We start from the raw sequence: 27,206 nt of genomic DNA, 5'->3' as shown, positions 1-27,206 counted from the left end.
ATGAAGTGCCAAGTGAGCTGCTAAATTAACTGCTCTGGTTTTGGGGGCTTCTCTTTAGTGCTGGGAGGCCTCTGTGGGCCAGTCCACAGCCCCAGCTGTTTGTGCTTCAACCCATCCCACAACACTATTCTATGTTATTTCATATGCCAACTGAATATTGCCAGATAAGACAAAATAAACATGTGAGGTGCTGGATTAGTAAGGAATTCAATGTTTTCTTCTCACGTGTGCCCAGGAACACCTGCCCCCGTTTTCCAATTTTGCAGCGAGTGTGGACAGGGACTGCTGCAGGCACGGCCGGGAGCGGGCGGTCCCTTCACCCCGGCCGGCGGTGCCTGCGGTGCTGCTCATGCTGGGGACACATCTTTGACACATCGTGTCACAGCGATTGGCAGCGCCTGCAAACCTTTGCTCTTTACACAGCAGGAGACAGAAATGCGGGTTCATGCTGAATCGCAGGAATACATCGATTCATTTGTTTTGTGCATGTGATAAAAGTGATTGGATTATAAATTACCGGCAGTTTTCTGCAGTATATAGAGAGAATGTATGTGCCTCTATTCAAACTATTTTCATCTTGTGCTTTAATTTAAGAGCGTCTGATAATAATTGTTTCTGACTCTTAAGTAGTTGGGGTTTTTGCTGTCATAGTCAGCATTTATTTGTAGCTCATTGTTCTGATTAATTTAACAGTAACAAAGTAAGAAATCAGGAAATTCCTAATTTCAAAGCAGATACTTTAGTACTCAGTAACTACCCAATTACTGGTAGTTTTTCTTCCATTGCTTTTTTTTTTCTCTAAGGTCTGTGTTAACGTTTCTAAATGTACTCTGAAATATACTTTTCCATGGGTTACAAGACTACAAGATTTTGTATGCCATTATTGCCTTTATTGCAGCAGTATTTTAACAAAGCACTGATTTAATTTATGTGCTAATAACAAATAATGACTCAGTCAAACAATGACAAATTCTTAGAGGACTTTATTTGGATGTAATACTGTGTATATCTTAAGCTCAGAATTCTCTTTTTTCACCTTTCTGTCCAAGAAAGCTGAGTTATCACAAAAATAATTTTACAGTTAATTACACAAAAGGAGTTCTCTGATTTCCTTTAATATTATTTATTTGCATTGCTAATATCCATCTCTTTTGGGACTACAACTTTGCACCCCCAGGAGCACACTTTTTTTCTGAAATAATTGTGGACTTGTGTTTACAAATTTCCATCACATCAGAATTGTCTTTGCTGATTCCCTGGGCTAACAGGCTGTGTATCTTTATGCAGAGGGAAGGAGAATGAAGTAGAACTGTAAAGGACTGCTGCCTCAGAACCGCTGTTGCCATAGAGCCTGCTACCGAGGAAAAAACTGCAGCACGGATTTCTTGTGCTGTTGAAGGTAAGATGAGGGCACAGCAAAGACTGTAGGAGGGGGAGGGGAGGCGAGGCAGAGGGAGGGAGAAGAGGAAGAAAGTCTGCGTCCTTGCTGTCTAAAAAAGGAAATTCAGTGTCAGTGTTCATGAGCAGAACTGCTGGTGCAGAAGAACAAAGCTATCTCAGTTGTTTAGGGTAGCAGGAGTGATGAGCAAGCAAGCACACTCCCATGCTTTCAGGAGGAAATGCTGCAAAGAAAGGAGGGAGAAGAGTGACTTTTTCCTTTAGAAAATACTCACTGCTGCTTCAAGGTAGCTGCTTTTTGATACTACTTTGGCATTAACGTTATTACCCTGGGTAAAGACAGCCATGAAAAAACTCAGTAGGGAGATAAACAAGAAGCGGTGGTAAAAAATTCAACATAATCTTGAGCTGATGAATGCAGTTTGTATGTATTAAAATGTCTCAGTTGTTACATTCAGCTGTGCAGTGCTGTGAAACCTTTCAAAATGCAAGTGAAATTATGTTTTTTGGGGTAAGATTGTTGTGATATGCTGATGTGTTATCAACCTTTTATCAATGATCTTTTGTCTTCTGTTATCTAAGTAGATGTCATTTGAGTGGAAATGTATAATAAATAAATAAAAATTAATATTAGATATTCAAGCATACTGACTATAGAACCAACATCAGACATGCTTTCTGTGGGATCTCTTGAATGGGGTGAGCTCTTTAGTTTAAGACTTCAATATCATTGCAGAATTATCTGCAACACACTCATGCAAAAGCTGCTGCTGCCATTTCTACACCTGTCTATCATGTTACATATTTTTGCTATCCTTTACCTGCTCCTTCTCCCAGTCATTAGGATGTTTCTGAGGCAGCTGAACCCACGTGCCCTGCACAGCAAACCCAGCACACCTGCCATGTTTGCACGGCGGGGCCTTGAGGAGAATAAAACAAACTGTGCAGGCAGTGATAACACTGTCTTAGCTATGTTGATACTCCTGTGTTGATATTGCTTAACCATCTGTTTGCTGTGTTATTGAGTGTGCTTGGATGGATCAGCCCTTTCTCACAATTCCTTGTTTTGCACTTTATCACCATTTATTGAATAGTGTTTGACTGTTCTCCTGGAGTCTGTTTGCAGTTTGGGTGAGAATGAATTTTTTTTCTATAGTAGCCTGGTAGTAAGACTGAGTAATTCAGGCTGAAAATGTTAGAGATTCAGATTTTAATTTTTAGTATTATCATTTCTCCCTGTGAAATTGTTATGGTTTGAGTGTATAGAGTTTAGCTCGTACACTTCCCAGTCATGAATGGCACTGGGCAAGATCTATCAATCAGGAATATATACGTTTCCATTTCCAAAGTTTGTTGTGTGGAATTGGATGTTCAAGTGTATTTTTACTAGCCAGACTAATTTTTGATTCAGACTAATTTTATCAAACTTGTAAGCTACAGAAAGTTCTTCTGCATTCTTTAGAATCATTCTTTTGATCTACTTTGTTCCCCAGTGCACTTTGGGTTGATAACATCCTGTTAAGGTTTGTGGGGGTCCTCTGAGCAAGTGCACGTGAAGTTCAAGTTCTAATCCATGACTGAGGCATCCCCTGGCAGTCCCTGTGATGGTGATTTAGTTCAATGTCAGCAAGGGGTTTAGTCTCCTACTCTGAACAATTGATAGTGCCTTGCTGAGTGAATAACTGTGGTGGGACTGATTTCCACAGAGCTTTAGGTGCTGCATTTCAGAAGAGATCACTGAACTTCTGAGTCAAACCAGTTTGGTTTCAGAGACATGAGGTGATTATTCAAACAAGTATGACTATAATAAATACCTCTTCGTGGAATAAGTGCTAAACAAGGAATGGATGGGCCCTATCCAGACAAAAAATTACTAACCTGATATAAATATTTAGTGGACAGTTAGTGTTGCAGTCTAAGATCAATGTAGTAATTTTTCATTGGCAAAGGGGTGGGCAGAAGCACAATGCTGCTAAATGGCAAGCTATTCTTATAAATTTCCAAATAGTATGAATATTTATTGGTTCCAGTTGATGGATTCATGGTGGCTAATATGTTTACAGTGAAAAAGAGCAGAGCTACAGTAGTGCTGATACAGAAATGTCTTGAGTGGAGTGCACTCACATTATAACCTTCTTATTGCTGCTGTTCCTATGCCAAACTGTCAGCTACACCCACAGATCTATGAGCTTGAGTCAAAGTTTCAGAGGCATCTTGGTTGTGGTATGATAGAAAAGCAATTTAATGAACTTGAACCAGACAGAGGAGTTGTTTGTAAATCTAATAATCTGTCCACACGTTTGTACTGAATTCTGAAGAAAGAGATGGTCTTGTAGTTTATGCTTGGTTTGCCTGCTTCTTGCACCTGGTTTATGTTGTGAGAGTGATCAAGAGAAAAAGGAAGTATGGCAAACATTGCCCAGAACACTCTAATCTCTGTATTTGGGTGAGGAAAGAAAGCTGTTAAGCCACTAGTACTGCTGTGGTTAATGGCAGGACTTACACCAATTCCCAAAACACTGTAAAATATAAAAGCTACTTTGATGGCTAATGCTGCCCATAATTACCTTCTTGAGGTGTTGCACTGCTCAATTTCCATCTCAACCACTCCAAGTAATATCAGCTTTCCACATGGTAGGCTGTGGCTGTCGTGGTCCAAGGCCTGATTTTTGAAATGCTGAGTACTCATAATGCTATTTAAGGTTAATGGGAGCACAGACTTCTCAGCAAAATGTAAAATCTGCACTGAAAGAGGAGATTTTAGTTTAGCAGTCACAAGGCTGCTTAAATGATCAGTCTGAATTCTGGATTCCTTCTGGAACTGTTTTCTTTTTCTTTTGCAAAGCCTGAGTTTTGTCCTATTATACCCCTTTGTTTTTATTAATTTTGTGAGCATTACTACTCTTTCAGCTAGTAGAACAACTGGCACATAAAAGGAAGAGAATTCAGTTATAGTAGATTTACTTCTTCCTAATGTTTTATGGCATTAGTCGGTTTTTTTCTATTGGATTAAATGGCAAGAAATTAACTTCTGCTGACATGCTTAAGGGTTAGAATAAGAAATAAAACAATGTTCCTTTACATGTGTCTGGTGGATTTTTCAAGACACTGCACTGTAGTGTTTTGGGCACGTAGGTCAAAGTCTTTCTTTAAACATGCAATAGCTCCTGTTGATATTCTGTTGATAAGCATTATGTTCCCCAGCTTGAAATCAATAATCCTCAATTCTTGTCTAGCCCAACTGTTTGAGTTTTCTTATAGTAATCTAAGTTTCAGTTAAAAATAAATCCTTGTTCATTGTCTTGCCTTAGTCAGATTTGTTTTGTTCACTTGTTTTTCACTCAAATTGTAGTATTTCTTTTGTTTCAAGCCAAGTCGTCCGTTGGATCCTGTGATAAAAGCATCCAGTGCAAGCTGGAGAAGCATCCACCAAATTCATACAGGGCCTCTCATAAATATATTTTGTCTTTGCACTTTTAAAACAAATATACTCCTTTGGCATGACTCTGGGTTCTGCAAGGAATTCTGATTTTCTGTGCCTCAGTTTAAGGTATTTTGATGCCTGATCTTCGACCTACAGATCAGCACTATCAGTAGTCGTGGCAGAAGAGAACCACTATGAGGTTTCTAATCCCTGTTATTCCACAGCGGTAGGAGAGATTCGTTTGAAGGTTGTGGTTGGGTTTTCAGTGGGCAGCAGATTGAAACCATTGCAGGAGCTGCAGTATTACAGTATTCATTGTAGCAAGAGGCCTAACCCAACTAGAAAAGCCTTCACTCTTTACTCCTTTATGTACCCTTCCTCTTATTTTAGAATGCACTAGAAACATTGTTTTATTAATTGCATTTTCTCAAAGGAACTTACACATAAAGCCTAATTAAAACTGTGGGAGCTGCATTACACTAATGTGGTCTTGTAAACACAGCAGAATTAGGAGTTGTGGGTGAGTAGCTGGTTACAGAATTGAAAGTATGTATCCACATAGTTATTTTGAAGAATATTGAGGAATTTGTATTCTGGATTTGGTACAGCTCTGTCTACATGACAATGGCCATGTAGTGGTGTCATTTTTAATTCTGTATCTGCTTATACTCATTTATCCTCAGAGCTGTTATTCCTAAATTGGGAGCAATTATCTTGCTGGCTGAGAGACCTGAGAAAACAAGGAAAGAAATGGGTTCATACATCCTATGAAATAGCAGTGTTCATCATTAATACTCCAATGTTCTGATGTCAGGTGTTTGCACAGCTCTCCTGAGGCTTACACAGTGTGAACATTGCACTAGAGGATGATTGGAACTGCTGAGTGTGATGAAAAGGTCGTGTCTGAATTATGGCAAAAATCCAATAATCCATCCATAGTAAAGCTGAGGAATTTTTCATATGGTGAGTTAAAATATATGTTTTGTGCCATTGTCACAGATGGAATGAACAAGGGAGGGAGAATGAACATTAAATTCAGACAGCTGCAGAATGGCCATCATGTGGCTGTGGATGTCAGCAGTCTGAGTAAACAGAGGTTTAATTCAGACATATTTTCATACCCCAGACTTGTGGTTCCCATAATCTGTATTAGAGCAATTTTTCTGGTGCAGGAGTAGCCCTTATTTTGCATATTCATGACATTACAATTTAGAGTGTTATTTATACACTATTCTTATAGTAAGTAACTGGTAAGTGTCGTAGCTCTATTGCTAGAGCTTAATATTTAAAACAGATTACACAGATGGGGTGGTTTTAGCTACAGTGTTACTCACGCAGAAGAAACGCTGAGTGTTAAGCCTACTAAACCATTCCTGGCAATGACAAACCTGACAAAATTTGGCAATTATAAACCCTGTGACAAAAAATGGGCCATCTGCTGGCCGAGGAGGAAAGTGCTCGGTAGGCGCTGCGGGCCTGGGTGAAGCTCCAGCGTGATTCCAGCAGGAGGAGAACTGCGAGTTTTACAGAGCTCCTCAGCAGCTGAGCTGGAACAGGCCTGGTCAGGAGTTTCCTCACAGCAGATTCTTCCATTCGAAAGTGCTGTTTTGTGATAATTGAAACTTTTTCTGTGGGAATGCATCAATGAGAAATGGAAATGTTCCATTCTAAAAATATCCAAACGATCTGTTTCAGAATTCTTAGGCATGGAACACTGATTTTTGTTCCAGAATGATTTTTTAAAGTAATTACTTTTGTAAATTATATGAATAAATTGAAATTTTCATCTTTGTGTTAAACAATAATGAAATCTCACATCATCCCTACAGCATGTGGTAAACGACCACTCAGTCCTGTGTCTCACCACTCGTGGTATGTGTGCTCTGAGGGAAAAATATATCAAAAGTGTGACTGTCTTTTCATTCAGATCAGGGAAACTGGAAATGGGAAGAAAACTTTGTTTTTCTTATATTTGCATCTTTATGTCTTTATTGTAATTTTGCATCAATTACTTAAATTGCTACTGTATTTTAAAGAAAAACTGGTTTGAGGTTATACTCCTGTTAGAAATTCAGTATACAGAGTTTCCAGTTACAGCCAAAATCATACCGATCAAATATTCAGAAGAAAAGAAGCAGAGAACTAAAGACAACTCTCAGTTTGTGTAGCTTTGTAAGTTTAGTTCTTGTCAAAACAAGACGATAGCCTTTGCATATTAGGCTGCAAGGAAAGAAATTAATTTAAAAGGCTGGATTTGATTAGTGATGGATCCAGGGGTAATTATTATTGTATCTTTTTTTTAAAATTAAGCTCGGCTAATTTATATGACTTCTGAATGATTATTTTCAGGAAGAAAGGAAGTATAATGGTTCTGATACCATCAGTCATGACAGATGTCTGTCTGTCTCCATCCATCCCTATATGGCAGCCAATAGGGATGTGTAAAAAAAAGTTCAGATGCACACAACCATGCTGAATTTATGCTCACAGGCACTGTTTCTGTTACTTTTTCAATACATTCTAATGAATTTTCTAATGCAATTGGAAACAAATGAACCAGGCATTGAGAACGGGAGGTGTGCCTGCACTGTCAGGGAATGCTTAGATTCAGGCAGCATGAGTTCTGTTCTGTGATGTGTTGGGGACTTTCCTGCCACAATCAGAGAGATCCCTCTCGTGCTTTTTATTTTTGTTCTTGCCCCCCTTCTTGAGTTCCTGTCTTTTATAGCTCCTTGACAATTCACCTTCACCCACTTTTCCATCCCATTCAGTCTGGGGTTTTTTTGCCAATAATTTGCTGTTTTCTTTTGTTCTTCTCACCCCAACCGTATCATGCCACCCTGCCTCTGTTGTTCCCCCTTCTGTGTCTTCTGACCTTTCTGGGTAGCTATCTCCTCTTTGCAGATCATCCTTTGCCTCCTATGCCAAGACCTCCTGATCCTATTCCCATCTCTTTTGCCTTCTCTGAGTCGACTTCCCCTGTCTGGTTCCTCCTCACCAGGGAGGTGATGGCAGTAGAAGCAGAGCACACAAAAGGACACATTCCCAGCTGTTGAGTGTAAAGTCTTGATGCCACAGCAATCTTAGCAGCTGGGATGACAGAATTGCAGCTGTGGTAGAGGGCACTTCCACTGTGGATTCAAGTAATGTGGTCTTTTACAACAAAATCAGTGAAGTGTTACCATTTGTAGGACCTCACCCTGTCAATAACCCTTTAATGGGTTGGATGGAGTAGCATTTCAAACTGCTGAGCTGATCTGGCATTAAAATATTTATTTATTTATTGCTATGTGGTTTTTTTTTTTCAGCTGAGTAAAGTATCACATCCATACAGAGGGGAAACATATTTTATTTTGCAAGAAATAGTTGGTGCTTTTTAGCTAATGCATTGCACCAAAAACTCAACCTTTGGAAGAGACCCAGAATAGAAAAATCAGTCCAGTCTCAAAATTACACACAACCTAATGATCGAAGAAGGCACACAAATTTTAGGTGTCTCAAGAGTTCATCATTTTGTCATCTGATCTGTGGTATTCATGCATCTCTGCTGAATGAAAATCTGCCAATCAATGTACATCTCTAGGTAGTTAACATAATATGTATAGGCAATAATAAACCTGCTTTATTTAGGATTCTCTCAGCTGTCCCTGTTATCTCATCCAACACAACAACCATTAGTGATAGACTTGTGGCAATATTGATTTGTTTAAAGAAATGAACAGATAAAAAGGTTACTTTGTTTTATTTTGTTCTTTAAATGATCCACTCCAGTAAATTAGAGAACAATTATTTCATATATCTAAGAGACACTCTCTTGTTCTATACTGTCTTCCGTTTTACCCATATTTGGTTGAGATTCTTCATGTAATCTGCAAAATTCTTTCTGCCATTGTTTTAAATATAATACAGTAAGATTTGACGCAGTGATTCAGTTTGTGCTTATAGAAAATTGAGGCAGATGAGTTACACTGATTTACATATTTGCAAATATATGCAAATACACAGTATTGCCATATGGTCTTAGGTCCCCAGAAGTGCTGGTGACCTACTTGAGTATTTCAGTTAACAGAATATGAGCTTTTGCCTCTTTGTGTTTTATACATTTCAAAAGGCAGTATTCTTCTTATTTTCTATGTAACATTTCTGAAAAGGATCCTACAGTGTTTGAATTATGCTAAAGCACCTGTGAGATCAAAGTCTTCCTCATCGTGTTCTGTAGCTGGATCGATGTTTTCTGCTGCAGAAGGCAAGAGATCCTCATTTGTGAATTTTCTGGGAAAACTAGGAGGGGCTGGAAAGCCCACAGCACCTGTGAGATCAAAGTCTTCCTCATCGTGTTCTGTAGCTGGATCGATGTTTTCTGCTGCAGAAGGCAAGAGATCCTCATTTGTGAATTCTCTGGGAAAACTAGGAGGGGCTGGAAAGCCCACAAGTTGTTTCCATGGTTTTCCAGGACATCTGGGGTGGGGAGATTCTGGGCGATCTGGCAATCCATTAAATAAAGAAGTGTCAGGAAGAGTTAGTGGCTCTGCAGGTCTACTGGCTTCCTCCCTTGCACCCCCTGTAGTAACCAGCTCCAGTGCAGCTTCAGCACTGGATGATGGGAGGGTTTTGTTCTGATTAAAACCCCTTTCATTTGACTCATCAGAAGACTTGGGGGTTGGATGTTTATGCTTATTCTTTTTACTGTGTTTTTTATGCCCACACCCATGGCCATTTCTGTGCCCACAACCACTGTCGTGCCTATGCCTTTTGTCATTGTCACGATTCTTTTTAACTCCATGCCTGTGTTTGTGCCTGTGTTTATGCTCAGGTTCACCTTTGCCTTCAGGTTCCTGTCCATCGTCTTTCCCCGTGTCCGTGCTAGGGCTTTGACTTTCTCCTTCATTTTTATCAGCATGTGAAACTTCCTCGCTTAGATCGAGAGTGCTCCGGAAAGGTGTGAGTCCAGGAGTGCTCCGGAAAGGTGTGAATCCAGGAGGCCGCCTGGCGTAGAGTAGCTAAAAACATTGCAACAGTAGCCACATTTGTTACATAAAACACAACAATTGCTTCAGATGTGGGAAATTCAGAAGCTGGCTCATTGCAGTACATGAATCATTTAGCAGATGTTTAAACTAAAATCTAAGCTAAATAATTCTCTCTTCTGTGATAAGCACACAAACATAAACATCCTCCCAAATAATTTTGGAGTATCTCAGCAGCTATATGTGTGAAAGAAAAATTTCTGTATCACTGAAATTTTGTCAGTGTAAGAGAGGAATTCTACTACGGAGAGCAAAACATGTGCTGGTTTTAATTTATGAACAATACAGTTGGATTCTAGGGCTAAATGTCCCAGCAAATGTTAAAATATTACACTCCCATGTAAAGAACCAATTTATAGGTTAACACATCTCTGAGTAGCATAAATGGCAGAATATACAGATCTGTGTTATCTTGTTATATAAAATATAACTATTCAATGTTTTACTTCTAGATTTGACATATGCATTTCAGAATACTGCCAGGAAATAACACACAGAGATTAAAGCTGATAATATCAAACATTCTGTTGTTATTGAGTCATCTCTACTCCCTCATCAGTGTGCAACTGGAAGACAAAGCCTGAATACATGGTGTACAGTCACCGTCCAACACGAGTTTCATTTCTCTCCACTAAAGTCTCTGATCATTATCTAGCTGCAAATCAGAGTTATTTGGATTGAAGCTAAGTTTGAAAGTTGATATGGATAAAATATTGTAGTGAAAATAGAGAGGAGAGACATTAGTTGATATATAACAAATGAGTATATCGTTATGAAGGTGCTGAGCACAGTGAAGTTATTAGTTATGAGGGCAGGGTAATCTGTCTTTATTCAGTGTCACACTGGAGTCTCTGCAGTCCTCAGAAATACCTGATAATGAAAAATGTTTGTATTCCATTGTGAGATTTTCAAAGTGACTTGCATTCAGGACTAGTTCCTAGTGGAGCTGAGTAGGAAGAAATTGGAAGATCCTTGTGCAGAGACTGACAGCTGTGGCAGGTGCCACTCAACTAATATGGAAAGGCTCACAGATGCTTTGGAAATCTGTGGGGTATAATTATTGTGTCAGCAAATACATTTTTATTTCGACTTTTAAACTTAGCATGAGTAGAAACTTGAGGGATTTGATAGGGCTTGATACTCCAGAGCTTAACTGACAATGCAGAAGAGCAGCCACCAGGCAGAACTTCTCCCTGTCCCAGTGTCGTTGTTTATGTGATCACCTTGTTGGCCATTGTCTCACCCAGTGGTGAAACTGCTTTGATGTAACAGGTTGTGTGACATTAATGAGACTGTTAAAAGAACCATGTTCCTTTATTTTTGGGACAAAATATGGGATAATTTGGAATGGATAAAGAATTTATTGACTGCCTTTGTCCTATGCTCTGCTTAATAGGATGGGTAATGAAGAAATATCTTACCACTCCCAGGTATTCAGAGCAGTTCACCTGGGGATAGATTTTACCCTGCCACGGGATCACGTGAATCTGCGCGTCACACGACAGTAATTCCTGTTAACAAAACAAAAACCAACACGTTAAGGCAACAAAACTTCAGACACAAAGGAAGAGACTTGGGCCTGAAAAAGAAACTATTTTTTTAATAATACTTTAAAATCCTTGGAACTTTAATCAAATATTTATGAAATCTATCTTAGGGAAATTGGGAAATTGAAGTAAAACCTTATTTTTTCTTTTTAGTGCCTGCTGCACTAACAAATGTTAAAATCTCACAGGTAAGCACTGTTCACATAGTGGGAAAAGAGATGGGAGATAAAAGCCCTTTCCCCAAACAACTCCTTTACCAATGGTTTCTGGCCCTATCATCATTCCTTTCCTGTGTCCAGAACACATTTTCCCACTATCAACAGCATGACACACACTCCAGAAATGTCATTCCTTTGCACACAAGTAACAATCCAGTCTCATGTTTTCCTTTGCTGCAAGTCCACAGAGTCAGGAGTATTGCAACTATTTCATTTGGCAGCAGCCTTCTCCTCTCCTTTCTTAGATTGATTATTATCTAAAGGAAGTTCCTTTGGTTTTGCAGTGAGCACTGATCCTGCAGCTGCAGTTTAAGTTTCAGGGTTTCTTAACTTGGATTACAAACAGTGAAAGCTGCCCTTCTTCTTGGAACAAAAGTTTACTGAAAACGTAGCAGAACCCAGGATTTTACTTAAGCATTTACAGTTTCTGATGCAAATGAATTTGTCCATTACAAACATTACAGTTGTCAAGATTATAATTACTTACACTGTTTGATGTGGCTGTACAGGCTTCATTAAGTTTTTCAAACTCACTCTTAGAGCAGTTTGTCTTCCAAACTGTAAATTTTACTTGGTACTTTTTTCCTGCAACCACCTGAAAAATTAGCAAGAAGACTTTCTGTGCTAAAGGCATTTTATTGAGAAGGTTTCACAGGAAAGATGAATTCCTACAAGCTTATATTACTTGTATTCTACAAGTCCTAACCATTTGGCCAACATATATGAAGAACAATATTAAAATATTTTGATGGTAAACTTATCTGTTTCTAATCAAGTAACTTATTTAGTCCAGTTCCTATTCTCAAAAATTCTAGCATTGAAGCTGAAGGAAACAGAAAAAGTCAGAATAATATCAGGCCCACAATTATTAAATGTCTGTAGTAATTTCATTAGTAACAGATGATATAATTAGTGATAGCACTGTAGAGAGCCAAATATGATGGTAGAAAAGTGGAATGTAAGTAAAACAAAGTGTGTGATGAACGGTCTCAATTGAAAATGAATCTATTTGCCAAACACATTAAAAAGAGAAACTGCAAGGGTTCAAGAATGTGCCTGCTATGAGTTCCCTTAGTATTTTTCACAGAGCTTGAAATAATATATCTTTCTTCAGGGACATCAGGCAAGACATGTAATTCTGTTTCCCTGAAATCTATTTTAAAGGTGTATGCATGCTAATATCAGTCATGATAGGGAAAGTCAGAAGGAAGAAAAAAGTTTGAAAGAAGAAAAGGCACAGATATTATCAGTAAGACAATATGACCTATTTGGAAAAATTCTGGTGTGCTTTTAGTGCCTTTTCCAGTGACACTTCATGCTTAGAGTAGTTATGACCAAGTATTTTCTGAATTACTCCACTGTCAAATTTTCAATTCTATCCTAAACTTCTGTTTTGATGTGTTGGGACAGTAAACAAGGCTTATGCAAGTGCTGACTAATATTATCCTTTTGATTCCTTGTCTTTTATCAAGCTCTATTTATCTGTAAGTATTAAGTTATGCACAGATGTCCTTTTTTGAATCTAGCTAGAGTATTATTAGCAGCACAATCAGTATATAAAATAACAGATTTCTAAGGGAAATTAAGATGCCTCATTTCTTGGACCGTACAACAACTGTAGGGTGGACACTGCCTAACACAGAGAGTATTGGTGTGGTGGATCAAGGGAGTAGTCCTGTCTAAAAATTTTTTATACTTTAAAAGTCAAAGGTATGTTACAAAGGTAAAAAGTAGGGTAGATACACAGAAATCAAATGCCCTTAGCCAAGCTTCTTCACATCCTCTTAAAATCATTTCGATTTAAGAAAAAACTAAAATTTGAGAGATGGGAAATTTCTGAATCATTTTTGAAGGCAAGCCAATATGGATTAGATTTTACAGGAAAAATTGCATGAATATTTCAGTTATCACATGTATCAGCACTTAGACAAAGACATTATTTCAAATCTAAGTACAAACTTAAGATAACATTCAGCTCAGGCCGATAATAATGTTATGTCTGTTCCTCATCTCTGATATATCCCAACCTGGACTGTCGCTGATTGTATTTCTCCAACTTTATAGTAGAAATCATTATTGCTCTCTGAATTATACTTCTCCGTAGAAACCTTCAGTAGTTCCTTCAGTTCTGGGCTGTCGTTTGGGATATCCCTTGGACAACCTGGGCAAATGGCAGCAACTACTGTTTCTTGAACTGAAAGAGAACAACAGCTTTCAGATGTAAGGAACAAAAGATTCAATGTAGGTAAAGGCTGGCAGAAAGTGTTATATAGCCTTGCTTTCTGGAACTCTTTGTATTTGGGTCTATGAAATGGAAACAAAATATATTTGAGTTTTATATGATCAGCAATATCATAGCTTGGTTATTTTAAAGAACATCAGCACCTACTGTCACACAGGACACTTAACAACAGTTTTCTCATAGAAACAAGAATTGCATGTGCCAGTTGTAGGTAGCCAGAAAATACAGAGAGAACAACTACATGTATGGAAAGATCTGATTTGGGTGGAACAAGAGGTGCATGTAACTGGCAGTGAATTTGTGTGTTGAAGGAAACCTAGTCTGAATGGGTGAGAATGCAGCACTTACTACATGGAACAGTATCTGTGTCCTCTAGATAGGCTGGAGGAAAATTTAACAATACATGACAATAAAAGACACTGAAAACTGTGGAATTTTCAGTACTGATAGTGCCTAAGACATACCTGGAAACTTGCAGTCGCTGGCAGTATCCACGATCTCTGCCTGAAGATTCTGAAATGCTTTTGCCTCACATTTAGCTACACGCTGGAGTCAAAAATGCAAAAGAGCTCCTTGTTATTTAGAAATAATGGACAAGCTCACATCCTACATCCTAATACCTTCCTGCTAACAGAATAAGTCAAGCATGCTTCTAATAATTCCTTCCTTCCTTCCTTCCTTCCTTCCTTCCTTCCTTCCTTCCTTCCTTCCTTCCTTCCTTCCTTCCTTCCTTCCTTCCTTCCTTCCTTCCTTCCTTCCTTCCTTCCTTCCTTCCTTCCTTCCTCCCTTCCTCCCTTCCTCCCTTCCTCCCTTCCTCCCTTCCTCCCTTCCTCCCTTCCTCCCTTCCTCCCTTCCTCCCTTCCTCCCTTCCTCCCTTCCTCCCTTCCTCCCAAGTCTGACAGACAGTCTGCATTGATATCTTAAAGCTGAAAGAAAGCAGATATTGAGTTTTTTAAGATTATAGAGTCTAAAACCAATTCCACCATTCCAATTATTAAAAATGGTAATAAGGAGAGAACTAGGGGTAATGAATACATCCAGGAGAGACTGAGGTTTTGTGGTAAACACAAGTCATATTTTGCAGATTTGTCAAAGTTCTACAAAGCATCAACAAATGTAGGTAAAGAGACCTCTTGATATTTTAAGTAAGAGAGATTTTAAGAAAAGTTTTGGTGAAATCCTTTATTAAAAACTAAAGAAACCCAGTTAACTGTAGAATAAGAAGGAAGACTTAAAATTCAGGGTCACGATCTTAGGGCTATGACTGTGACTTGAAAAGGTATTCATAAAAATCTACTTAGTAGTATTTTAGAAATCTAATTAAGTATAATGTCAAGGCTCATTATCCAGGTTAGAGGGACTGACATAATGTCTCAGTATAGCTCAGTGGTTCATATGTGTGTTGAATAGAGGGTGCAACTCTGACCCCCTCATTTAACATTTAATAGTACACAGCTAAATAAAGGTATGAGAAAGCTTCCTTGGAATTTGGTCATTCCAAGGTATGGAATATTCTTGGAATATTGTATTCTAATAATCTCTGACAATAATCTACTAGCAAGTTCAGGGGTAAGTGCTTATGATCTAATTCCAGAAGGCCTGTGTGACCAAAGCAGTATGTGAGTGAGGCCGTGCTCCTGCAGTAGGTGAGGTGACAGAAGTCATCAGCTCGAGGTGACAGCTGGGGAAACTCAGACTCAAGCAGGTTAAGTAACTTGCTTAAGGTTTAAGGACACATGGAGGGATTTGCTTCAACTAGTCTGACACTTACACTTCTGTTATTTACCTGTGTTGTCATTCTTTCCTTTCTTGATCAATACTCCTGAAACATTCTTGAGATATACAAGGAGTAATGTTTGAACAGGAAAGGCTCTTGAATGTAACACTCAGTGGTGCATTTCCTCAACAGCTAAAATGGATGCCAGTCTGTCCCCTCCCATTTAACACCACTGTTCATAGTGACTCTGCATTTTTGCCCTCTGCCTTCTGTTTGCAAAATCTTTTTTCTGATCCCCTCCTGAGCTGGTTCAGGGAGGTCAGTTGAGAGAGGAAGCCTCTATTTTTGGTGCAGCTGCTTCAGCTCTAGGTCAGTGAAGCCAAAAGAGTACCTGGGTTTGCAGCACTGTTTAGCTGGATTATGTATACTTGTTAATAAATTTCTTTTGAAGCTATTATTTGGACTGTGGTAAAGGTTAAGTAATAATTCAGGTACTGGCTTTTCTGAGAAAATATGTCTTAGGCTGGAAATTGTGCTAATTTTAATTATCACTTTTTGGGTTGTACATGAGTAACTCCTTGAATATCTGGATAGAAACTTCTCAAGGGATTTATTATTTGGGTAAGACTGGTTAAATTCTGTAGTGTAATCTATAAACCTTTCAGTAGTCCTCTTAGTAACTGATTCAGAAGACATGGATGTCCCGGTTGCATAAACAGATAGTTATGTATAAGACTGGATTTAAACTTTGTTCATGAAATGAACCAAGACTATAAATATTTTCTTGAGTCAGATCTCCATGCTTATTTGTTAATGTGATATTTTCTTGATAAACAGATTTTCAAGACTACTTACACCTCTAGAAGTGATTTTGCATTCTGGAGTTAAATCTTGAAACTGGTCTTTGGTGCAATTAGTCTCCTCAATTTCATATCTAATTATGTAATTCCATCCAGCTACCACCTGGAAGAGATATTTAGGTTATACATTATGTAAAACAATCCAAACTTGAAAGTTAAACTATTAAATGAGATTAGAAAAGAAAGCAAAACTACTTATCTAGTCCCTTCTATATGTCAAATCCCTTTGCACTCATTAAGCCATAGTGTGTTCATGGACAGCAAAAAAAATCTTGTCCTTGCAGTACAAAATGTAAACTAAGTCCTGCTTTTGTTAGGAGTGCACTTTGTGCTTGGTGTCCCCCCTTGGCAAGCCTGCAGCCTCACGCTGCGGGGTTTATTGTGCTTTCCTCCACAGATCTGTTACTTATTACTGCCCACGACAGGAAGCTGGTCTGGATAGATGACTCCAGTAATACAGCCTGGCAAGCCCTGCATTCCTGAGCATGGGACACAGTAAAACAGTATCTGAATAATGGAACTTTATACTGCTGGCATCATTTTTTGTCGAGTGTTCTGCATTTATCATCTACCCATAATTGTGTCCATCCTGGGCGTTACCTTCCCACACACAGTTTTGTCCAGGTTCATAACCTTTTTTAAAAATTTTCTCTCCAGGAAACTCTTCCATTTCCCTAAAAGTGGCTACTTCTTCTTACTCATGAAACCTCTCCAAATCATAGTGTTGGGTCAGGTAACATTGGATTAAAAAGGAAAAACAATCAAATATAAGAACTTTTTATCCCAGATCAATTCAAGTGGAGAGCTCTGACTTTTCTCTGTTTGCCAGAGTTGACCTGATGGTTCTCTTTCCAGCTGCTGGATTGCAGTCTGTCTGCATCATTTTGTCACGTGGCTTAAATGTTGTGCAAGTTTGTCTTTCAGCAGAGAGGATTGCTGCCATCAGTAAATATAAAGAGGACAGTTTGGTTTAAATCTTGAGTCAAACTGACATGAGACCAGAAGTTGCTTTTTGGCTAAGTAAATACATACAGGTACAAAGAAAAGGGTCTGTGTTGGCTGTTGGATTGTACACTAGTTAAAAACCAAGTAAGAAACTTTACTTTCTAGCAATGTCACACCAATCCATAGGAGAACCCATCACAGGAAAGGAATTCTTGCATGGAATACCAGATGACACAGAATTTCTGCAACCTGAGTAGTCATTTCTTTCAAAACAAATATTCCTATGAGCAGAAATCTTCCAGCAAGGGCATGTTGGGTTTTTGGGTTCTCTTACCCATTTTTCCAATGTGGGGTTTACCTGTCGTATAGCACACAGCAGCTGCTGACAAATGGGCCCTATTGCCTGCAAAAACAGAGATGCCTTCTGCTGTTTGAGAGGCTGGGGAGCGTGTGAGACATCTGTGCAGGCTGGCAGCTTTGGCTCAGCCCCTAGTAGGGATCTGCTCCTGCTAGAGCCTCAGGCCAAGGCCAAAGGAAGTACCCAGGAGGATCTGAGATGATCTAGGATGCATGTGCCAGCACAGAATGCAAATAAACTGGTGCCAAACACTGCTTAGAAGCAACTGCAGATAAAGAAAAAAATGTGTACTATCAGTTGAGAGCTCTGAAAATGTAGTAGGTGACTGTTAACAATTCCTTATAAATGAAGATAATTATTTATTGAGTCTACCCTCTATATGCATTTTGTATTCTTTATTATTAAATATAAGCCCCTTTAATATCACAAAGTACCTGCCTTCAGTTGGATTATTTTGGTAAAATTTAGAGAAAAATCATGCACAAACCTGTCTCTTAGCTTCTTTTATTTCCACAAGTTTAAAAAGGGCAAGTTCACCGCTGTGCTTGTTAAAATTTTGAATGGCTCTTTTCAGAATTTCTGACACTTCTGAACCATCACTTGATATATGGTGAAAGCATCCAAGACATGGAGCCTCAGTAAGTCTTATCTTTGACACATCTGGAAAAGAAACAAACCAAAAAATGTAGGACTTCATGCAAAATAGCCTTAGGTTTTCATTTTTCTTATGTGGGAATGAGCAAGAACCTTTCCTGCTTTTAATTGGCATACTAAGCTAACCCTATATTCCAGTTTCAAGGCCTACAAAGGCATTTTTACATTTAGGAACATGCTCTGGTTGTGGTGGCAGGGGCCATCCATGACCTTGGTCCAGGTATGGTTTTGGCAGTGAACCCCATTCCAGCAGTTACTGAATTTCAGAAAAACCCTGTGTGTAGTTTTGACACCATTAAGGAAGGTACATTACTCATTCAGCTGGGGAAGAGCCAGTGGAGGCTACAACGAAGGGGATGATTTTCAGATTCTTCAAAGCTCACCCACAGTGTGCAGCTGCTCGCTGTCCTCACCCCTTTTCAGGATGGGGACTTGAGCAGAAGTGTTTGGTTCACCCCATGAGCTGCTGTGACTCTGAGTGCCCCAGGGACTGCAGTTGGAGCGTTCTGCTGTCCCTGCCAGTCACTGTGCCTGCCAGTTACCACTTGGTGCTACCTTCAGGCTTAACCAGCTGGATTGGCTGTGGATAGACAAGCTTGACAGGGATGCTCAAACTCCTGTTTCCTACTACTAATCCTATTAACTCTCTTTCCTTTCTAGTAATCATGGATTGGATTTTCATAAATTAATTTTATAGTTCAGTACATAAATTAATTTCACGAGTCAGTGAGCTTGAGAATGGAAGTGGGACAATATGTGGTCTCTGCGGAACTGAAGTAAAATTTGTGTGCCTGATCTTCAGCTGTCATCAACTGGCTTAAATGGAGTTATGCCAGTTTGCACCAGCCAGGAAAGCAGTCCAGGGTCAGTTGGATCAAACTGTTCCACCAAAGAGGCTGAACAGTGTGGTACCAATCCCTCAATCCCTCACCTGTCAGGTGTGACCCAAGTCTGGCCCTTCATATTTCTAGTATGTTTTGTTTTGACTCAGTAATGACAAATAGATACCTTACAGAAGAGTGTGACCACATTTTCAGTAAGTAGTCACAAAGGAGATAATGAACCAACAGCACACTCCCTTCTAGAGCAGCTGTGGTCCCAGCACCTTCATAAGGAGTATGCTGAACAAATGTGAATCCTTTTTTCAGAGTTGCTATAACTTGGTAAGAAGAGATGAGTTCCTTAGGCTGAATACCTGATTAATTTGTATATAGGGATTTTTTGCTTTCTAAGCAAAGATTCAAATGCGAATTTCCTGTGTGTTCTCTGTGGCATTCACACAACTTTTGCTGGCAACTAGGTGTCACCATTGTCCTACAAATGCAGCATTTGTTAGGTGCAGAACATGGAGTTTGTGTACTGCAGTTCCTAGAAGGACACTGGCTGTAGGTAAAACCATTTCAGCTTTAAACAAGATAGCTAGGAACAAAAAACAAATACCAGCTGCCGAACATCTCAGAAATTGGGGTGAATATTTCAGTAGTTAATAGGATATACTAAAGCAAGCTTGGGTATGTCTTTCAGAACATCAGGCATAGAGACCTCAGCTGAAAGCTTTAAAACAATGTGATCACTTTTTAATAAGAGAAATTTCTATGTCAATGTAATAGTCATATATAAATGTATTATAGGTAAAAATGTAGTACTGCTTATTTTTAAGGTCTAAAAGATCCATCTCTGACATAATTACATCCCTGTCAGATTTTTATTTTGTAAATTAATTTTTTTTCTTGTTCAGGGTAAATATTTGTTTTGGTAAACTTTACAGAAATAATTCGGTCATTTTTAGATTGGAGAACATTAAGGTGCAATTTTGTTGTATAAAGCTTTTTCTAATAATTCCTGGGACAATTTTATACTTAAATAAGTAAGGACAGAAAGTCAAATTGTGACAAGTTGTATCTAGCCTCTTAAGTTATTGGTATGCTTTTGGACTTAAGCAAACTAAATTTTAACTTGGCATTATTCTGGTGCTTGAAGGACCTTCCTACACACACATGCTGGTTTTTATTACCCTGGGAGAAAACTCCCTGTGCTTCACTGACTTAGTTTGTATGTGTATAACATATAAACATATTTTATCTTTAACATGTAGTTGCTTACAAAAAGTTATTTATAAACATCTGACTAGAATGATAAGGAGCTTCTACATTTAAAATTACATGAAGTCACAGTATTATATTCATTCCATTCTTATTTGTCAATGCATTTGTTGAATGTTGTCCTAAATAGTTACATACCTGAGAAAATTTTGCACTCTTGTGAAATATTAGTTGCTTTATCAGCATCATTCATATGAACTCGAGCTGTGCATTCTCCTGTTTTCTGCAAAAACATATGGCAACAATTGTCTGAAACTTGCTAAAGGAAAACACAGTGCTTTAGCTATTGAACACAGCTGACAGTTGCAGACTGATTCTGGGGAAGAGGTTCATGTGTGTATTTGTAGTAATGTCTAACTTGTTGTTTTGTTACTGAAAAAGGATCAGTTTTGTTGATGGTGAGGAAAGTAGGGGACAAATTGAGCAGGTAACTTGAAGGATTGCTTTGTATTTGTATGATGTGTACTGATTTGCTAAAGACTCTACAGTCAGAACAATGGAAATGAACACATGCCCATGAATAAAGACTGTATAAACCATGTATTTATCCATTTTCCTCTCTGCTAGTACAAGATATGCAGCACTGGCCATGGCATTTCACATAGATTCAAATTATTTTGTCACCATCATCCCTTCCTGTGCTCTGTGTGAAGGAGCAGTGCCATCCCTGGGGATGTCCTTGCAGTGTGTGCTCCTGTTGTACCTCCCCCAGATGCCCTCTGGTAGAGCCAGCCAGACACGCTTGGCACTGCTGAAAGCCCAAAATTTCTGCCATAGTGGCTTCCATGTCAGTATTCGGTTGTGCAATTTTCCATTTTACATAATTAATACCAACTTTTACAGTCCTTACACTCTCACAAATCTTATGTTGGGTTTATTGCGAACCTTCATATTGAAGCACTGAAATGTTCCTTTCTGCATATATTCAGGATTATAAAGGAAAACTCAGGATTATAATGGTTAACTTTGGCGTTGTAAATATTTCTTCTCTACTGTAGTCATATAAGCTCTCAAAAGCAATGCAGCTAAAAAAGTTAATTCTTCTACTGGATTTTTCCCCAGGCAATTGCAATCCTGGTCATTATGCTGATGTTTCTGCACAGAGAACTTGTAGAGAGAACAGATACTTACAGCCTCTGCAGATACTTTGTAATGACACTGTTGCCAGTGTTTATTTTCCTCAGCGGCACAAGTGCTTTCAAGTATTCTGTATTTCACATAATACTGTGGGTCAGGACCTGCCTGGATTGAAACAATATACATGTATCATTTGCATGGTATAAATCAAGCAAAAAGATAAGAGTTTCAAAAAAGTAAATACTTTTCTTTGGTTACTTTAAATTTTATAGGATGGTTTCCTGTTAGCTGCTGGTCTCTCATATCTTGGTAGTTCAAATATTAACTTAATTATATTACTTAGCCCTTACCTACAATGACAATGTGTTGATATAATAGATACAATAAGGTCAACTACCTTCATTTTAATTTGTAGTACCAGTGGGTTTAGAACCAAAGAGGAGTGGTTGGGTTTTATACTCTCATTCAAATGTACTCCAAAAAAGCCATTTTGGGTGGCTGCTTGGATAGTTAGCATAATTACCAGCTTGGAGTGTGCTCCTGCCTGGCTCCCTTGCTCTCACTCTCAGCCTCCTCCCAGATCTGTCCCTTTTCCTTCTGTGCAGCTCCCCTGGCAGCGCAGAGGCAGCAGCCCTGGGGCAGCTGGCAGTGCCCAGACACCTCTGCCCCTGGCACCACTGGCCAGGCTGAGCAGGGCTGTGCTCCGGGGACAGCCTGCGGCAGTGCCTGCGGCTTCCTGCGGCATTGAAGGCCGGGCTGCAGGGCAGGGCAGCCTCGGGAATCCCATCAGAGGAAAGAAAAAGCATTAGGCAAAGTTCTGCCTGGCCAGTGAAAGTAACTCAGAAGCTGATAAATCAGTAGTGGGCATTTTCTCCTTGCCATAAACCAAGTAGTGCCTACAGGTGACACAGTGACAACACTGGAAGGTTTGTGGTTCATCCTGTAGAGAAGATACAATGTCAGAAGTTACTAACTTTTTACAGCCACTAAAAATGCTCTGCCAATGTGACTTTTCAAAGACAAACAGGCAGCTGCTGTAGTTTAGAACTGATTATTCTAAAATAGCCAGTTATTGTTCTGTGTCTCTGCTGGGAGGATTAAATGATAATTCTTGCCTTAGTGCTACCAAAAAAGTGAGGCTGAGCTGATGTGGTTAGCATATACTGGACTTACACTGATGTAGACACAGAATTATATTCTGCCTTCTCTCAACTCCTGTTGTATATTTCTACAGGTACGAAGAAGTGTAGAGGTACCTTATAAAATGGTTGTAAAAAAGGATAAAAAAGGGCTCTAAAAATATAATAGACTTAATCCTCAGCAGGTAGAAATTGACTTTTATGGAACTACAGCAGATTATACTATTTGGGACTTAAAAAGAGCCAAACTCTGTTCTCTGTTACAGTGTTTTAAATCTGCAATCAATCAGCTCAGTAAGTAAACAAAGTAAGCAAATAATACAGAAACTGTGTTTTCTATTAGTTTATTTCATTATTATTATGAACATCTATGCCTTTAAGTGGGGCAGGTTTAGTCTTTCACTAGTCAGCTTTTATGTTTTATTACCCTATCAATAATGAATGTACATGAATATGTAATAACCAGCTATTTAATTAATGCATTCAACATTGTGAGACTAGCGAGGAGTAAAATCTATACTCTTTTTAGAAGAAGAATATCAAATATGAGGAAATTTCAATTGCAGATTCCTTTTCTCTGTTTTTACTTGACATCATAATCAGATCAATGCTTCAAAATAATAATTGATTACCACTTCATATCTTTTAAGTAAAGGAAAGATGGATATCTAGAGAAGGAAAGATGAATAATAATTGCAATAAATATGTATTCTTTAAAATAGAACATTGTTTAAGATAAAATTCTGAAACTCCTATCTCTCCTTTGGGAAGACTAGCAAAAGGAGGGTAGGTGGTACTACAGCTCTGATATAGAGATATTTGCATTTGGCTGTTGTTGAGGATGTATGCAGTTCAGTGAGAACAGTGAGACTATTCATTTACTTAATATTAATTATATAAAGGGTTTTCTGATTTTGCTCTTTGTCTGCACATGCTAAAATCTCCCCAGTGTGTAAACAGGAACACGAGGGGGCAGCTGCCAGGAGGTGCGGGTAGTTTGCTGTAAGTGTTTAGCAATGCATGGCTCCTTTCCGAGGTCAATTTCTGTCTGGGTAAAAGTGCATTGTGATTTTGGAGTGCAAAATAGTCTCTCTAACACTGGATTTCTTGTGGTTTACATCTGAAAATCCAATCCAGTAGAAAAAAATGCTAATGTTATTTTCAAGTAAAATAATGCTTGTCATTATTATGGTAATACCATCTTTGTATGCCTCTCCGAGGTAAATACTCTTTTGTTAGATTAAAGCTATATAGAAGGACTCCAGGCAAAGGATCATGTTGCATTCTTCTTTCTTCTGTAATTTTAGCTGTCACCCTATTTGACTAAAATACCACCTAGTGCTTCTAGATAGATCTGTGACTTAGAACTGGTGTCAATCAAATAATATTCACTAACAATTCAGAATATTGCCAAACTTTATCAGGTAATTATTTTTTATGTGCAGTGCCAGCTCTTTCCAAGTGAAGATTAAATTAATATTTTTTAATAAGTGTGGTTTTGCCGTTGGTCTGAAAACCTTACAGATGATGGAAAGGGGAAGAATTCCCAGTAAAGAAAAAAGAGAACAGAGTGGAATAGTAAGACAAGTTGTTTTGGTGGTAGAAATTTTCTATTCTTTAGTCCTTCCATTAGTAAACAATTCACCAGCACACAGAGTTCTGCTGATAAAAACATAATATACATCCCTGCTTGTCATGGGAACAAGTATCTTACTGTGCAAGTCACTTTAATTTTTTAAAAACATTTTTGGAAGACACTGTGCTGTCATGCTTACCCCCTTATAAACGAGATGGAGATAAGCTGATTCAGAGTGCATAAACAATCCAACTTTTTTTTTTGGCAAAGTCTACTTACAGTTCTCTTGGCTTCCATCACCACGTATAGAGCAAATTGGTTACCCGTTGCTCTGTCTTCATTGTATTTCTTCAGTGCTGCATCGACAGCTTTAAAGACATGAGGGTCATCACAGTCCGAAAACTCAAAAGCAAGAGGAACAGCACTGCTAGAGAAAAAACTACAGCAGAGTGCTAGTACAATGAAGACCTTCATAATTGCATGAAAAAGATCCCCTGAATTAGAAGGCTCTTTAAAAACCAAATGGAAAAGGAATGCCTGACAGGATTTTAGCCACCTCGTCTGTTTTTCAGGAGTGATAGTTCAGTAAACAGAACGAGGGGGTTGCTGGGGTTGGTTGGTTCTCATCATACCCTGTTTATACTGCAAATAAACTTCTGAGTTTATCTAAATAAACTTTGTTTGTTCACCAGAATGACACTAAGGTTATCCACCTGCCATCAAGATAATGATAAATGGCTGCAGCTGGGGACCAGTTTAAGCAAAGCAAAACAAAAGAGAAGGAAGTGTCCGTAGCTTTCTGACTTTTTAACACCTAAACTGCTACTGAGAATGAATTTTATGAGGCTTAAAAAAAAACTCCCAAGAAGATCACAGTGGCAATGAAGTTTTGGACAACAACCTAGTGAATTTTATAGATCTGTTTAGTTTTCAGGCTGCTCATAGTTCTGAGAACTATTGTACTCAGAATATGTTTGAAAAGGCCTTGGACAGATGCATATGGTTGAATGTCACGTAACCCTTCAATAGCACTTGAAAACCTTGTGTTTCATGGTCCTATTGGAAAGTCCATCTCTGCTGCCACATGGAGACTGCCTGGGTTATGGATTAGTCAGTGATCATAGTGCATTGTTATCATTACAGATATGTGACACCCAAGAACAAAGGATTAAACAATGTCATCTGAGTCTGGCCAAGCCAGGATTAGAGCTGGCTGAAAACAACTGCTGCTTGTCTCCCGTGTTTGGCACCAAATAGCTTTGCTTTGGGTCTGTGAACACCTTGGGATGGCCTCGGCTCCTGTGTTCCAGCTGTGTCTTGCTGCAATGGGTTTGTGTGGCAAGGTTTTGATAGCAGGGCATTACAAGGGTGGCTTCTGTGAGAAGCTGCTGGAAGCTTCTCTTATGTCTGACAGAGCCAATGCCAGTCAGCTCCAAGATAGATCCAGTTCTGGCCAAGACTGAGTCCATCAGTGCTGGTGGTAGTGCCCCCGGAATAACATAGTGGAGAAGGGGGAAAAAAGGGAACTGGAAAAGAACAGGAGGGAGAAGAGTGAGAATATGTGAGAAAAACAGCTATGCAACCCCCATGGCCCATGAAGAAGGTGTGGGAGGAGCTGCTGTGGGTGCAGAGCAGAGATTTTCCTGCAGCCTATGGAGCAGCCCATGGTGAGGCAGCTGTGCCCCTAGAGCCCCTGGAGGTCAGTGGTGGAGCAGGGATTTACCTGCAGCTCATGGGGACCCACTCCAGAGGAGGTGGATGCCCAGGGGAGGCTGTGCCCAGTGGAAGCCTGTGCTGGAGCAGGTTTGCTGGCAGGACTTGTGAGGGCACCCGTGCTGGAGCAGTTTGTTCCTGAAGGACTGCACATCATAAAAGGGACCTACACTGGAGCAGTTCATGAGGGACTGCTTCCAGTGGGAGGGATCCCTGGCTGGAGCAAGGGAAGAGTGTAAGGAGTCCTTATCCCGAGGAAAAAGGAGGGGCAGAAGCAACATGTGATGAGCTGACTGCACCTCCCATTCCCATCCCCCTGCACCAACTGGGGGAGAAGGCAGAGAAAATTAGGAGTAAATTTAAGCATGGGAAGAAGGTGTTTTAAAATTTGACTTTATTTCTTACTCTGGTTTGATTAATACTAAACCAATTTCCCCAAGTCCAGTCAGTTTTGCCTGTGATGATATTTGGTGAGTGATCTCTCTGCCCTTACCTTGACCCATGAGCCTTCTGGTATATTTTCTCACCCCTGTCTGGTTGAGGAGAGCAGTGACAGAGCAGCTTTAGTGAGTGCCTGGCACCCAGCCAGAGCCAACTCATCACACTTGCTACAAGTTTTGATTAAAGAAAATGCACTTTAGAGACTGTGGATAAACTACATCAGAAATAAGTTTGTTCATACATGAGAACAGACTTTTAAAAATTAGTCAATCTTCACTCAGTCACACTGTGTCCTCATTTTATTTCTTTTTCTTCAATGTGGCCCTTGCACTGTGTTCCACTTTATGCCATTAAAAAGCTCTTTGGACAATCAAATTACTAACTTTTTTGAGATTAATCCCCTATTTTTGCTTATGACATAGCTGTTTTGAACCAGCTTGCTGGTCCCTGGTCTGAATGGACTCGACCTTGATGGGGGCTGGAGTATAAAGAGGCACCACTATTCTTTCTTCCTCCTCCTCCTCCCCATTCAGTTTCCAGTGAGGAAGGTTCAGCAATAAAGAAAACATTTACATGAAAGAGTTATTACATGCATCTGCTTTTCTCTTCCCCTGAGAGCAATTATGAACTATTTGAGAAGGGCTGTCCTTGACTGCAATATATCCATGTATCACCACCAGCAGCTGTAGCGATGGAAGCACCTGTGCAGGCCACCCTGCAGTGAGACAGCAAGCCATTAACTGTTCTCAGAGCTCTTCTAGATAACAG

General features: G+C 39.3%; 1 protein-coding gene across 2 annotated transcripts; it reads right to left on the bottom strand.

The window, feature by feature from the left end:
- Nucleotides 1-8,151: 8,151 nt before the first annotated feature.
- Nucleotides 8,152-24,893, bottom strand: KNG1 (kininogen 1). Of its 2 annotated transcripts, XM_063408384.1 has the most exons (12): nt 24,564-24,892; nt 21,624-21,734; nt 20,631-20,715; nt 18,224-18,396; nt 16,429-16,536; nt 14,321-14,402; nt 13,642-13,808; nt 12,102-12,209; nt 11,271-11,360; nt 9,642-9,822; nt 9,132-9,305; nt 8,152-9,005 (listed from the first exon to the last, which is right to left on the bottom strand). In XM_063408384.1, exons 1-12 carry the CDS (start codon nt 24,756-24,758, stop codon nt 8,992-8,994), a joined length of 1,488 nt encoding a protein of 495 aa, XP_063264454.1. In that variant the 5' UTR covers nt 24,759-24,892; the 3' UTR covers nt 8,152-8,991. The 2 variants fall into 2 exon arrangements, with proteins under 2 accessions (XP_063264454.1, XP_063264453.1); XM_063408383.1 differs by having other exon boundaries at nt 8,152-9,305; nt 24,564-24,893.
- Nucleotides 24,894-27,206: the final 2,313 nt, after the last annotated feature.

The sequence above is a fragment of the Prinia subflava genome, chromosome 11 (genome assembly GCF_021018805.1).
Source record: "Prinia subflava isolate CZ2003 ecotype Zambia chromosome 11, Cam_Psub_1.2, whole genome shotgun sequence".
Lineage (NCBI taxonomy): Eukaryota > Metazoa > Chordata > Aves > Passeriformes > Cisticolidae > Prinia > Prinia subflava.
The sequence above is the reverse complement of the archived record's forward strand: the minus strand, read 5'-3'. Positions and strand labels throughout refer to the sequence as shown.